Here is a 15,965-nt window from a genome sequence, read left to right as displayed (position 1 = left end):
TCTATATTTTGTATACATGAACTTTATAAAATATTTTTTCAACTATTTGGAATATATGCTTTTAAAACAAGCCAGTAGATATTAGAGAAATTCACTCTACTTTCCATTACAAAAATCTTAAATAAATTATCTGTATTATCCAACTCAATTTTCACTTTTTCAAGATTGAATTCATTTGTTTATCAATGAATGATTGAGTTGAACAAATTATAATCTAAATAATTTGATTGGATCTAAAAACTAAATTCAATATAGTTCGTTCATATTTGAAAAAACCTATGTTTAAAATGCAGGTTTTGGAGACTATTTTTTAGCACAAGTTTCAAAAATTTAAATCTATGAAAACCACAGTTGAGCAAGTTTTTGGAGGTGGGTGAATATAAAATGAGGCAAGTTTTTGTTTGAGTTTTACATGTTTGTTTGTTGTTTTGTCTATAAATAGTTGTAAATTGCAAAGACAATGCTATTGACTCAAACCAAATTTTTTTTGTCCATAGGCTACATTTTGAATATATGAATTTTCCAAACATAACAATTTTGACTCCATTCAGTAACCGTTTTGTTTTTTTGTTTTTGGTTTTTGAAAATTAAGCCTATTTTTTCACTATTTCTTACAATGATTTACATTTTTCTTAAATATTGCAATGGCTAAATTCTTGACCAAATTCAAAATAAATAAATAAATAAATAAAAGTTACTTTTTTAAGTTTGCAAAATTTGACTAAGCTTTTTTAAACCATTGATAAAAGTAGATAACAAATGAAGAAATTTGGAGGTGGAGGTGGTGTCTATGGACTTAATTTTGAAAACCAAAAACCAAAAACTAAGATCCAATTCGTTAACCATTTGGTTTTTTGTTTTTGTTTTAAAAATTAAGCTTATAAATACTAATTCCATCTCTAAATTTCTTCATTTGTTATCTATTATGAATAGTTTAAAAAGCTTAGTCAATTTTTGAAAACTAAAACAAAATAGCATTTAAAAAATTATTTTATTTTTTAAATTTGACTAAAAATTCAACCATTCTACTTAATAAATATGTAAAACGTTGTTAGAAAATAGGCTTAATTTTCAAAACTAAAAAATAAAAAACAAAATGACTATCAAATGAAACCTAAACGATTACTAAAGAGTCTTTTACTCCTAAGATTTACTTGTGGCAACACCGTTCTAAACACTACTTTCACTTATTATTTACCTTTTACAAATGCAAAGTACATTTTTTTTTTTTTCCTAGAATGTCTCCGAAGGTCAAGAAATTAGAAAGAGGGGGACAACTTTTGCTTGCTGTTATAGTTTTGTTTTAAAATAATGTTTGAGTTAACCAATGATATGTTTTAGGTATGTTAGTTTGGCTTTTTCCTTGCACAAAAATCCTTGACAATAGAGAAAGGTCTTTCTAGCTGAAAATTTAAAACAAATTAAAAACAAAAACACCTAAGCAAATCTCCAACCTTTTCCCCCCCTCATTTTTTTTTTTTTTTTTTTGTCCCTTCTCCCCTCTCCCATGAACCAACCCATAAAAAAAAAAAAAAAAAAAAAAAAAACTAAACATATGATATTCTAGAATTTTGATTTTTTTTTCCCCATTTCCCATCCACTCTTCAACAACAACAACAAACCCTCAAAATCTAAATTGTCAAACCCTAAATTCACACGAAACCGAGGTGGTTATTGATGAAGAAGAAGATGGTGAAGTTGTTGTTGAGAACAATCTGATTTTCTCACTGCAGTTCACCTCCATCTTCCCAACATTATTCTTATTATTATTATTATTATGATCATCTTCTTTATTATTATTATTATTGCCCTCACAGTTCTTGTTCTCTAAGCTCGCTTCGAATATCAATCCAATGTCGTCCTCGAACTCGATCTCATCGAAGTAGAGGTCGGCCAATTCATTCGATTTCTCAAGTGGGAGGTCAGGGACCTGCACGAATAATCCTGTGTCTAAAAAAGACCAATGGAGATCATGATCGTCTTGTGTCGGTGGTTCGTCCATGACAACCAGCCCTGGGTTGTTCTCGATCGAGAACTGAAGGTCCGGTGGACCCGAGAATGTCGTTTGTTGTTGTTGTTGCTGCTGCTGTTGTTGATCCTGTTGTTGTTGTACTACTTCTCCCTCAGAAGAAGCAGGGGAGTAATTAGGCTCCTCTGTTTGCTCTGTTGCTTGAAGAACTGATGATTTGTTCTCTAATCTTCCAATGTAATTGCTAATGTCAAAGTTGGTCACTGCATTGGCTCCTCTGTATTCAATTGCAGCCATGTCATATGCTGCAGCTGCTTCTTCTTGTGTGTCTATCAAACAAATAAAACCAACAACTTAATTAAAACTAAGATTAACTAAAAGCCCTCCAACATAATCAAATTTAATTACTTAGATCTCGTTTAATAATTAGGTCTTTTTGGAAAAATAAGCTTATAAACATCACTTTCACATATGAGCTTCGTTTTTAAAATTCCTCTCAAGTTTTTAAAACTATAAAAAGTAACCATTTGGTAAATATTTAACTCGTTAGTCAAATTCCAAAAATAAATAAAAGTTTTAAAAACTAGTTTATTTTGAAAATTATCCTAAGACAATAAGAAGGAAAAAAAACTTAGGTGCAACCTTTGCTGTACTCAATTAAAAATTGTCACGACAATTCATTTTTTAAATAAATGAAGAACTATTTTTTGGTGTGTAGAGTAAGGAGTAGCATGAAACTTAGCACAACCTAAGTTGTACCTAAGTATTGCTCAAACCAATCAGTCAAAGTAGTATTTATCAAATTAATCTTTAAAATTGAAAATTTAAGAATAAAATGATTATAGAAAATGGTGAAATTTTTAAAATTGTATTTTTAAAAAATTAGAATTTGACAAAGAATTCAAATGTTACGAGAAATATGAGAAAAACAAAGACTGAAAATCGAAAATCAAATAAGGCTATAAATTTAATGGGATTCAATAAACAAGATTATTTAGCATAGGGGTTGAGCAGATTTGACTTTCTAAATGGGGTTTGGTTTGGAATTAAGATAGGAAATCACGTGATAATGCTAGTTTTTAAATCTAAATCAATTAATTAATTATAATCGTATCAAAAAACACAGATCTATATTCTCTCTTAATTTCTCACCTTACAAAATAAAATCATGGTTCATAGTCTCCAGGAAATGAAAATTTTATATTTTATTAAGAAAATTAAATTTTAAAAAATGAAAAAAAAAAAAAATCAAAATATTGAAAGCAGCAATGCAGAACAACTGGTTCTGCTGTCTCTCAAGACCGTAAGAATTTCCCGTGATTTTTGGTTTGACCAAATAAATCATTTATATATATATAACCCAGAAAATAAAGAAATACAAAAAAAAAAAAAGACTATTTTATCTAAATATAATAAGTAAATTAAAATTGTATTTAAAAAAAAAATGTGCTCCCGGAAAATGAAAGTACAGATGTGAAAAAACAAACTAAAAAGTTCCCACTCCGACAGAGGTTAGTGAAGTGGCACGTGAGGCCACATACTACTTTTTCATTACTTTTGGAAAGCTGTGGATCGCAAAGTTTTCTTTTATTTATTTATTATTATTTTATTTTATAGCTGCCGCTCAAGAAGGATCACGTGCCGTACCCCCAGGACCACTCGTGGTTCTTAAAATTTACATGTTCAAATTTCAAATTTTGTATTAAAATCCCTTTTAGTTATTAAAAAAAATAACAATAAAATTACATATGTGAATGTCCGAACCTAGATGCAAACACCTCTCCTATTCTCAAACATAAACTAATTTTTCTAATTAACATATATATTCTCAAATCCAAAATGTCAGAAGTCCTAATCTCTATTCATATATTATTCAACTAAAAAATGGTTTAATTACTAATTTAGTATATGAGCTTTCATCTCCCACCTTTCAATTTTTTTTAATTAAAGAACATAAATCTACTTTATTGAAAATTTAGTGTTTATCAAACATAAAATTTAATTTTTTATGTAGTTGATCAATTAATTCTAAGAAGGACAATAGTTGGGTGCAACTTAATCTTCATACACATAGTAACAAAAAAATATTTTTTTTTTAATTACAAAACTGTCGCATGACAAATTTTCATTGAAAATATAAAATTTTAGAAACTATCGAGACTATTTGAAAATTTTAAATCACATGCTTTTTAGTTTAGAACTAAAGTTGTAATTTAATCTAAGAAGAAGCATTATTTAATTAAAAATATTTCATTAAGATTTAAAAGAATACATTACCCACTCAAAATTGGGGAAGGTGAACCTAAGCACCTCATTTTTCTATGGAACAGTTGATGACTTGGGATTTGACATGAGTCATGACCCAGTAGTTAAACCAATTAACAAACAAAACCTAATAATTTTAAATATTTATTTTTCAAGAAAATAAATTTTTATATAAAAAATAGTAAAGAATTGGTCTGTCTGAGACAAGTAAGAACTATGGTGCCACGTTAGCTGACAGACTGGGAAAAGATCTGACGGACTGATCCACGTAGTTATAAGTTTGCGCCGGTTACCATTGAAAACCCACGTGGCAGTGCCACGTGGATCTTAAAAAAGAAAAGTAAAGTAAAGATAGAGAGAGATAGAGAAAGAGAAAACGTACTGTAAGTTCCCAAATAAAGATATTTGCTTCCAAAAACACGGCCAATCCGAGCCTCCCACCGGCCATTATGGTGGTGGCGGGCCACGCCGCGGTACTTAGAAACGCCTCTTGAAAAGCCACTGCTCCGCCGCCTTAACGACGCCAAATATTCCTCCTTTGAAACTTTCCGCATTTCTTCCATTTCATTCGTGTACGACTCTACCTGTTTATTGATTCACATTATTAATTCAATATTATATACCGTCCATAATTTTATTTTACCAATAATATTCCTCAGAATAAAATGCCGAAAAGTGTCGATTTAGCGGCGAAATATAGGATTTTTTTCTTTGTGATTGAGAAAAAAAATGAAATTCACTTTATGGAGATTTAATGAAATAAATTAAGGGGGAAAAGCGTTATAAAAAGTGAAATGTCTGTTTTAGCCTTAAAGGTGAAAAGTACCGGGAAATTGAGAGTGGTTCCGGGTCCCCAGTATTTGAGGGCAGCAAGGTCATATGTTCGGGCAGCGGCTTCCTCGTTATCGTAAGCTCCTGCAGAATTTATGAATTTACTAAAATTTGAGAGAAGATAACCATGATCTCGCCACGTGTCCTGGAGATTTTTTTTTTTTTTTTAATTTTTAGGGAAAAATAAAAATATAGAAAGCTTACCCAAATAAACTGAGCCAGCGGCAAAGGTGGAAAATGAACGTTGGCGATGACAGGGGAACCCAAAGACACAGTCAGCATTACAAAATCAGAGCTTTATTTTATAATATAATAATATAATATAATAAAATAAAAAGTTTAGCCGAATAAACAAAGAATTTTTTAGATCTCTTCCTCAATTAATTAATTAAGTAATTAAGTAATTAAGAGGATGCTTTAATTTAATTTCCTAACCTTGCCTTCCTTTTTTGTTCTGAATGTTATTCCATGAACTCTTGTCCCAAAGATGAGCTTCGAACCGGCCGGTCCATCGGTGCCTGATTTTCGATTCGGAATAAATAATTTCACAATCTCAATTCAACATGCAAATCAAAAAAATAAATTAAAAAGAAAAAAGAAAAACCTAGTGACTCCTCTGTAAATGGAGCTCCGGCGAGCGGAAGAGGCGGCAGCGTTGTTGATTCCATTGGCGTTATGATTATGAATCTGGCATTTAGTTTCGTCTTGATTCCTCCTCCGCCGTTTGGCTCTGGTTTTCTCGGATTGCGGACGGTGAAGAGCGGCGGCGAGATTGTTGTTGTGAATGCCGGAATCGGAGCCGACGCAGGAGGAAGAGGAAGAGGAAGAAGAAGAATAAGAAGCAGAAGGCGGAGAGATTATTCTCATGGCGGACGGCGCGGCGGAGAGGATTGGGATTTCGGATTTGGAATGAGGAAGATCAGAAGTGGAAATTAAGGAAGTGGAAGTGAAATGCAGTAATAAAATGGGGTTTGAATTGGATTGGAATATACAGAGGGGGAATTTTGGAGAAGCATTTTGGTAACCTAAAGTTGTTTACCAACAAGTAGAGAGTTAAAAGAAAGAAGAAGAAGAGAGAGAGAAAAAGGAAGTTAACTAGGGTTAAGAAAGAGGGTTAAAATTAACCAGGCGAGTTATGAAACTGCCCAACACTTGGCTGTAGGTGCAGCCATGCTACCAATCACATTCCTTCTCTTTGCTGCCTTTCCTATTTTGATTTTGAGTATCATTTCTTTTTTTTTTTAAAACCTTTATTAAAAATAAAATAAATAAATGAAAAACAACAATAATTTTTTAGCGTTTTGTTGTAATAAAATGATGCCCAAATATGTCTTTTGGTCATGGAATCATGAATGTTTTTTCTAATATATTAATTTGGTTGTTAAAAACTTTTAATTATTTTTTTATGGTAAATTTGTATATATTTTTTGTGGTGAGCTTATATAGCATGATATATAATCGGTGAGTGATTGAGGAATTAGGTTAGTTATGAGAAGAAAAGTTGAAATTTCTACCAAATTTTAAAAATTTTGGAGGAATATCAATTACAAACATTTTTGTGTTTTAGGTCATCTTATTTGTTTTATAAATTTACGTCATTTTAGTAATTGTTATGTCATATAAGTTTATAATTGAGAGATTCTAACCGTCATTCATGAAAAATAGAAAAATATTAAAAAATAATAATAATAAATTGAAACTTTGTAAAGTAACTTGTTTATTGATGATTTTTTTCATTTTATATATATATATATAAGATTTTAAATGAATTTTTTTAAAACAAATTTACAATTGATTTTTTAACATACAAGTTTGTGTTAGTTGAATTATACTTGAGTAATGCTATTGAATGACATAGCTACATACCCATAAAATAATAATAATTAAGTAAATATCATTCATTGTTGTTAAAATTATTATATTATGGTATCAAAATATTAAACTTTTTGAAATGATCATAGTTTTTACTCAATGTTTTTTCAACATACCTTAATATTCCTTAATTTTTTTTTTTAAGAAAAAATATACATTATTTTCTATTATTAGTTTATGGTTAATATATATATATATATACACATATATATATTTGGACAACTCAATCCTCTGAACTTTTATTTGTGGGTATATACACATCAGTTGAAATGTGCTTAAGCTGGTGGGTTGAAATTTGCCCTTTGTTTGAAAAATATCTTTATTGTTTGAAGAGTTGCACCAATATCACCCTTGAACTGTTGTAAATGTTTCAAAATTACCTTTGAAGTAAAAAATCTTTAGAATATTTGAAAAAATAATGGGTATGAATCAATATTTAGTAAATGTAGAATAGTGTTGGGAATCTATATTTTTGTACTAAGTCACCACCATAACTATTTTTTATCTGAATTTCCATTTGAAAATCTAAAAGATTTCTCGATAGTTTTGAAACCTTTTAAAAGACATCGAATCTTGTACATATAGAATCAAAATGAGTTCATAGAATAATGACCAAAGTTGGAGTAAATATTTTTATATGAGTTTGTGGGGACTATTTACAATGGACAAGTGTAATGTTATGCATATAGAGTCGAAGAAATTGCTCATTGATCATTATATCTAGACAAGGACTTTTGTCATCAATATCATGACCAAAAACCAAAACACGTTTTTCAAGCCATAGCCATGAGTTAACAACAAAATGTCATATAACCTATTGTTGAACGGTTAATACTCATATTTAATTATTATCAGACGACTAAGATATGTCTAGTTAAATAATGTATATCCTCGTTTAAGAGGTAAGAGGTTCAGATGTCTCATTTCAAATATAGTGTTGGTGAATTCGAACCTCTAATTTATTTACAATGAGATATATGTCTAATCACAACTAGTTTATTCATAATATTGTTAAAAATAATAAATAAGAAGAATCTTAAATATAATTAATTTATCCAATAATCCATAATTTTTGCAATGAGAAACTAGTATACATATTTAAACGTGATTTATTAACTCAATTTTTCCCCTTATTTCTTTGAAATCTAAATAACAAATGAAAACTAGATTAAAAAATCTTAGGTCCGTTTGATAATTATTTTATTTTTTGTTTTTGTTTTTTAAAATTAAGCCTATAGACATTACTCACACCTTCAAATTTCTTCATTTGCTATCTATCTTTTACCAATAGTTTAAAAAACCAACCCAAAATTTGAAAACTAACAAAAATAACTTTTGAAAATTTGGCTAAGAATTCAACTATTGTACATAAGAAAGTTGCAAATCAGAGTAAGAAATGGGAAGGATATAGACTTCATTTTAAAAAAAATAAGAAAAAAAACGAAATGGTTACTAAATGGAACTTTAGCGAATAAAAATATATTTTTCCGTTCCATAAACTAAAATTCATCATTTGAAGTTACATAAATTAAAATTCAACAAATTTTTTTAAGATGAAAATGATATTCTAACCTATAAAATTTATGAATGGGCATGGGTATTGTAATAAAATTTGAGAGTCAAAGAAGGAGAGTTGAATTAAATGTGATTTGTGAGTGGTTGGACATGTGAATTAAATATAGGAGAATTAAACGCTGGTGCTTGTCATTTATTTACTTTAAATAAATAAATTTAAAAAAAAAAAAACTTTTATTATTAACTGATAAGTTATTTTTCATTAATATTTTAAGTTTTTAACGGCAAGCCTTTTAATTAGAATATCACTTCCGAAAAATTAACTTTTGAGATTAATTAATTAGAATATCCGACAATTAAACGTTATTATAATTTATTTAGAAACAACGTGATCATCACATATATTTTATTTCTTAAGAAAATCACTATCGTCAAATTTTAGTATCGTTTCTTCAATATATATATATAGCAGTTTTCATTAAAATAGTACAGCAGTTCTCATTAAAATAGTACAGCAGTTCACAAGTATATATACCAAATAACATATTTAATATTAATTAATTTATAAGTATGTCTTTAATTGGCTAAGCTATTAGAATCAAAATAGCTCTTTCTAAAAAAAAAAAAAAGAAAAAAAAAAAAAAGTAGCTAAACCAAACGTTGCTCAATTGACATATAAATGTGTTGGTAACTATAAGATTTGTAGTTCAAACTCTCTACTTTAAATTATACTAAAAAAAAATCAAAATAACTAAGTTCCATACTTAGAATAAGTAATCATTAATTATCAAATTTATTAGTCAACGATAATGAATTTTGGTTTAATTAATTGAAGATTTGATATTTATCTTTAAGAAAAGTTATGAAATTAAATAACAAGTAAAGTTTACATTATGCAAGCCTACTCTTTTCTTTCTTTTTCTTTTCTTTTCTTGTTCAAAAGATAAGCAAGACTATCTTAATTTAGTACATCGAATAGGGAGATTTGAGAGAATTTTATACTTTCTGAATTTTATTACTAAAGTTCCGTTTGATAATTATTTGGTTTCTTATTTTTATTTTTAAAAATTAAGTTTATAGATATACTTCCACCTCTAAATTTCTTCTTTTATTATCTAACTTTTTACCAATTGTTTAAAAAATCAAGCCAAAATATAAAAACTAAAAAGGTAGCTTTTATATAATTATTTTTATTTTTAGAATTTGGTTAAGAATTCATCCATTATACTTTAAAAAATTGAAAATCATAGTAAGAAATAGGAAGAAAATAGACTTAATTTACAAAAATAAAAAACGAAAAACAAAAATAGTTACTAAATGAAGCCTAAATTGTCGCCAATGAAGAATTAATTTAGAAATATCAATTAAAGTCCATGATAAATAAGTAAGATTAATGAACTTTATATTAATAAAACTAAAAAGAATATGAAATAATATATTGGTATGAGTTAATCAGTTAATTATCATCGCAAAAGTGAATGGTTCTTGAACTTTTAAAAAAAATACTTGGTATTAATTAATGAACATGTTGCTCTTTCCATCTAGAATTATGGGAGATAATTAAGTGTTTGCTTTGTCATTATTATCACTAATATTATCGTATAAGACTAAGCCTTCAGACCTTTATTTAGTACCCAATCATATTATCGATCAATATATGTAAAAAAAGAATGTAAATTTTTTTATTAAATCTTAAGATGATAAGGAAATGATTAAGACTTATATTAAATACCGGATGAATAAAATGACGCAAAAGGCTATCCACCAATTATATTTAGTTCTCATGTTTTAAACTCAAATTTAACCGGCAAAATTAATTTAAACTTCTTATTAAAATAATTAAATTAGTTTATAAATAAGTTAATTAGTTAAAATTTCTATACATTCATGGATTCGAAGTGAATACTGAATAGAAAATACAAAATAATATTAATGTAAACATAAAATCAATTATAAAATTTCAATATATTTAAAAGTTAAAAATAATTAGAAAATTTTTTACAGATAGAATGAATGTCAAACGATTTACAAAGATGGTAAAAAAATATTAATAAACACCGATAGACTTTTATCGTCGTCTACCAATGATATAATTTCTATTACTTATAAACACTAATAGACTTCTATCAATCTCTATAAAAAAAATATTAAAAATTTTGTTATTTATATTGTATAAATTGTTCCCCTTATTTTTCTGTTCTTAAACATCCCCAAATAATTATTTGCATTGCCAAATTTCTGCTGTTTATATAGAAATATTCATCGATCTGAGTTGGGATAACTTTCCTTTTCTGCACTTATTAACTACAATACATAATGATTCAAACCATGGTATATTTGAATAATTAAGACAAAAATTAAAAACATCTCAACAAAAATTATTCTAAAAAAAATCAACAAGCAGCAATTTTCAACCATTGAAATAAATTTGGTTCAATCAATTTTAGACGTCATATGAAGTTAAATTCATGTATGACTTAAGAATCAAACACAAATCCTTCCCCTTTGAATCGAACATTCAATGTCTAAACCAGTCGACAAGTTAGGTTAACCCAAAACTCTTCAATTTTAATACAGACTACTCACCCAATTATTTGTTAGGCTTGATTACATTAATGGTTGGTTGAACCATAAACCACCATAACCTATGTTTTAAGGTTCAATCCTACACGAAAAACCTACCAGTGAACAATTTGATTCGTCGGATTTTTGGGTTTTTCTTTTAAATGTCAAAAACTGTTTACTCTGAAAAATAAATAAAGGCAGCTGGAAATTGGAATCAAGATCAATATGCCAATTGACTTAATGCAATGAAACTTTAAAAAATAAAGCCAGATTTTTTCTACTATTATTCATCAGAATTGTCATCACCGTACGTACCATTACTATTATCCTGATGACCCATGGACTTAGTTTTAAATTTAGACAATCTACTTGAAGGTTTAGAGGGTTTCTTCACCTTCTCTGCTTGCAACTCAAGTCCTTTCTCCGACGGTTTCCGTTTCCTTTTCATCCGTGCTCCTCCTGCATCATCGGTGTTGTCCAACACTGCAAATTAAACCAAACACTTGTTGAATAATGAAGCGAGATCGATTGAACCAAGCAGTCACTGAAAAATATCGTGAAACTGTTGGTTCAGTTTGTTCGAAGTTATGCATTTTATGTAAGGTTAAAGAGAAGAATTAGTTTGATTGGAACCAATATAAATTACGATAAGGCTACAGAAAAGTTTACAATACGTGATGAAAGTTGAATACTCCAGAAGTTTTCAAAACAACTCACGAAGGTACGTTTGGTAGAAAGGGCCCTTTGCCAGCCAAAAGAGCAAAAGAATGAGTTCATAGAATTGAGCAGGTGACAAAGAGATGGTCGTTAGGATACAACTCCAATTTTTCCTTACATATAAGTCAGAACACAATATTCCAAGGAAAAAGAAGATCTAGTTCGCTCGGATACTTCCATTCCCTGTCCCCTCTCTCTAATATACCCTTACCCATGTTATGACATCTTTGTTCGCTTCTAGAATCCAATATACGTATACCATTTACAAGAATAGCAACAGGCATGCAATATAGCTGTGATATGTTTGTGCTTCCTAGAGTAACTGAACTGAGTTGATGGTTTTTTTTTTTCCTTTAAATATCCGTGAATGTTCCGTCCAACTTTCGCCACCTCCACTAATCTAACGGGACGACCCGCTTGACCCTACAATATTTGGGTGTTAAGGAAACTCATAGGGTATCGAAGGGTTCATTTTGTAGGGTGGTAGCAAAGAAAAGAAGATAAGTAAATGGTATGTACCCACCAACATCCATACAAGGAAACACACAGCAACTAAGCAAGTGAAATATTAGCATTTTACCTTCCATTGGACTTGATGCATGATTGGTTGTGCGACCATTTACACCAGCCTCCTCTGAAAGTGGGGATCCGGAATTGTTATTATCGATCATTTTTGAAGAAATCTCTACGCACTTATCCTGCTGCTCAATAATATCGGGACATGGGATAGCTGGCAAGAAGCATAGTTCATCTTGTGAAGCATCTGAATCACTGAAAGCTGAATCCTTCTCCACGTTTATGATATCAACTTCTTCATCTTCATTGACATCAGGTTCCTTCACCTGAAACCACAAATCTGTCACATAACAAGGCAAGGAACCAAAAACTCAGGAAAAATAACAATTATAATCTCACCTTTTCAGTTTCAGGATTTAGATCAAATTCATCTTCTCTTTCTACATATTCTTCGTTTTCCTCAAGCTCTTTAAAATCAGGTGCAAAAGCACTCCAATTCTCGGTATAATCTTTAGCCCAAATATAAATCAAGCCAGTAAGTGAAACAGAGACCACAATGGGATGAACGGGGTGCCAGCCTAAATCAATCAATGCTTCCTTTGGACCTTCAAGGATTTTTACAAGATAACCAGCCCGATCCCAAATGTAAATCTTGTGTTCGCCTTTGCTTGCAGAACCACCAACAACCCACTCACCATCACCACTAAAACAAGGTGCTTTCCAGTGCATTCTAGTGATCGAATCTTGAAACTCCCGAAAAAGAGTTAAACACTTTGTTCCAACAGCCTTCAGCTTCTCGGCACCATCAAGCCCATCGAACTCTTTCGTGATTTCATCAATGACTTTCAATCCATCTTTATTGGGTAGGAGATTTTCGTAGATTCTAATTGTTCTGTCATTAGAATTAGTGAGCAGATATTGACCATGTCTACTAAATACTATGTTCTTGACAACAGCACCTCCAGAAATTGGAACCATAGCCTCTATCTGAACTCTTTCGTAATCTATTATAAGTATTTCACCCTTTGAATTTCCTACATAAACTAGATTTCCATACTTGTTAAAGCAAGCTGCTGTAGGCGTAAAAGGAGGAGTTCCATCCGAAACTTTGCCTCGAGCAGAAGCCGTATCTGCATCAGAGATACAAACTGGAAGTAGAGTTGTGCTTCCCGTCTTTAGGTCAACAATCATAGGAGCAGATGAGAGAGGGCATGCCAGGCAGAGAGATGGATTAGATGATCCAGGATGCAGACGAGCTTGTAAAGGGGTCTGTTGCAGAGTTATGCGGTTTATCTTCTCTCCCTTGAGAACATCCCACAGTGTTAATGACCTATCAGCAGCAGATACGAGAATTTGATGGCCATATTTTGACCAACAGACGCTAGTTATGGCAGAAACACAATCTTTATCTTTGAGCTCTTTAGCGATGCCTCTGGTCTCAAAGTCCCATATAACACAGTTTCCATCAGAGCATCCAGCTGTCAACAATATCATCAAAGCATTAATATTAATTTACCGGTATTACCTAAATGGCTTCTTCCATAAAGCAAGAAACACGTGTAATCAACACCCATGTCAGTCAATGTGACATGAAACGCAAAGTGAAACTGCACATGTTTATCTGAGCTTAACCAAGAAACAACATATAATTCGACTTTTTTCTTTGAGATATGAAGAAAAAACTACAGGATCTATACATATACAGTGTACCCCTCATAATCTAGCATATTCAAACTGCCTCTAAAAGAACTTCACACCCTGTTTTTCCTCCACCCATCATAACTGCAGTTTCCATCAATGAGACAAGCAATAACTCGCTCAATGGGAGTGATGGGTTATGTTACCTCAAGAAGGGAAAGTGATATTTCTTAAAGGGGTTTGTTTACGTCTTGTGGCTTTCGCGGTTTTGGCATTAAAGAGGTGCAAAATATCAAACCATTAACAGAACGAATTTGGGAAAAACAATAAAATAAGATAAACATCTCTACAAGTTTTTCGCCGATACAAAATGAAATTTGTCCTTCAATCTTCAATCTTAACTATCGAAACCTCTTTTTGTAGTTTTGGCTCCTTTCCCTGGTTTTGTTCCATTTAATGGTCTCAACAAAATTAGTTGTCCATTTAAAAGGAGAAGAAACGCAAGTAAGAACATGAAAATCTAACTAAATTAAGAAGATTAGAAGGAAAAATTGAATCTTGCTCGCAACCACACCCCCACATGAACTCATTTTTGCTCGCAATCATACAAAAATAAAATAAAATAACAAATTAACATTTTCGTCACTAGCTTCAAAAAATGGCAGTGATTGTGGGAAAATAGAAGAAGAAGAAGAAGAAGAAGAAGAAGAAACAACAAAAGCTCCATTCTATGATATGAAGCCATCAAGAGCAACAACTTCGGTTATTAACAAGTAAAACATGAACCCTAATCACACATGACGATCAATCGCAGCAAACTCCTCCCCCCCCACCCCCACCCCCCCCCCCCCCCCCCCGCCAAAAAAAAAAAAAAAAGAACAACAAAATCAAAAGCAAAGTCTTCTACGTACCTGCTAGAAGAGTACCACGACGGTTAAAGGCGATGCATTTCATCACTCCATGTTCCAAAAATTCTTCTATAACCTCCGGGAAATCTCCCTGCAGCGGATCTTCGCAAAGGAAAAATAGGAAATAAATAACAGAAAAACAGTGCAATGGGGGGATTTGGGTTTGAAAAATAGGGGAGAAAAAGCAGGATCTCACCAATTATTGGCGCATTCATGGAGCTGAGGGAACCAGAACTGAACTGGCTTCTGGGGAAGTGAAGTGAGGGAGGATTCGAAGAGCGAAGTGGAAGAACGGAGAGAAGAAGGGCAAGCGGCAAGGAAAGAACAGTCGTCGGCGCCAAAACCCTTCGATTGAGCGCCAAGTTTTCTCCTTTTTCGCGTTTTGATTTAGCAATTCAAGCGATGAATCCGAATTCTAAGAGGATTTTGTTGAATCGACTTGGGTTTTGTCACCATGATTTCCATTTACAGGCATTCTTGGTTGAATCGAGTTATTGATTTTAAGTCTTTAATTTTGAAAATTAGGATGTGTTTGGTGTGTGATAAAATTAGAGAGTTGAGTTGAGTTGATAATTATTATTATCTGGAGAGTTAAATTGTTTGTGTTTGTTTGCTGAGTTGAGTTGATAATTATTGTGTGCAGAGTTGAGTTGGGATCTGATGCAGTTTATTTGTGAATGAGATTAGTTCTATTTTTTTCTGTTTGTTTTTATTTCATTCTTTTATTTTTTTTTAGTTTTATGTCTTGCTATTGTTGATTAATTTTCAAATATACACGTATTTTCTCAAATCATTTATGACATAAACTGGACAATCTCAATTTTTTTTCTCAATTTGTAGAACATAATAGATTATTTTTCATATATTCTTTTCAAAAACTGTAATGATTTTAATTCTCTTCAATCGGTAAAATATACCAACAAAATATATTTGCTCAATTAATTGGTATATTGTATGTATATATATTGAAGGTAATTATCTCAATTACTAATTGGTATATTGTATGTATATATATTGAATCTTGCTAATTTAACATTATTATTTCACATATCATATTATTTTTATATAATATGGATAGTATATTTAGAATTGTACATAGAATAATTGTCTTTCATTTGATTATGATGGTGAGAATGTGATGTAGTACAGTAACATTTTTCATAAGATCA

The 15,965-nt window shown here is 30.7% G+C and overlaps 2 protein-coding genes across 2 annotated transcripts; both read right to left on the bottom strand.

Moving 5' to 3' along the window:
* Positions 1–1,561: 1,561 nt before the first annotated feature.
* Positions 1,562–5,412, bottom strand: LOC120081785 (ethylene-responsive transcription factor WRI1-like). The gene is made up of 4 exons (XM_039036947.2): positions 5,270–5,412; positions 5,061–5,149; positions 4,617–4,818; positions 1,562–2,298 (listed from the first exon to the last, which is right to left on the bottom strand). Exons 3-4 carry the CDS (start codon positions 4,795–4,797, stop codon positions 1,640–1,642), a joined length of 840 nt encoding a protein of 279 aa, XP_038892875.2. The 5' UTR covers positions 4,798–4,818; positions 5,061–5,149; positions 5,270–5,412; the 3' UTR covers positions 1,562–1,639.
* Positions 5,413–11,269: 5,857 nt separating this feature from the next.
* Positions 11,270–15,306, bottom strand: LOC120082216 (Transducin/WD40 repeat-like superfamily protein). The gene is made up of 5 exons (XM_039037495.2): positions 14,993–15,306; positions 14,800–14,898; positions 12,650–13,728; positions 12,315–12,576; positions 11,270–11,500 (listed from the first exon to the last, which is right to left on the bottom strand). The coding sequence occupies exons 1-5, from the start codon at positions 15,009–15,011 to the stop codon at positions 11,301–11,303; spliced, it is 1,659 nt and encodes a 552-aa protein (XP_038893423.1). The 5' UTR covers positions 15,012–15,306; the 3' UTR covers positions 11,270–11,300.
* Positions 15,307–15,965: the final 659 nt, after the last annotated feature.

Source organism: Benincasa hispida, chromosome 7 (genome assembly GCF_027475165.1).
Source record: "Benincasa hispida cultivar pf3 chromosome 7, pf3_genome.v1.1, whole genome shotgun sequence".
Classification (NCBI taxonomy): Eukaryota; Viridiplantae; Streptophyta; class Magnoliopsida; order Cucurbitales; family Cucurbitaceae; genus Benincasa; species Benincasa hispida.
The sequence above is the reverse complement of the archived record's forward strand: the minus strand, read 5'-3'. Positions and strand labels throughout refer to the sequence as shown.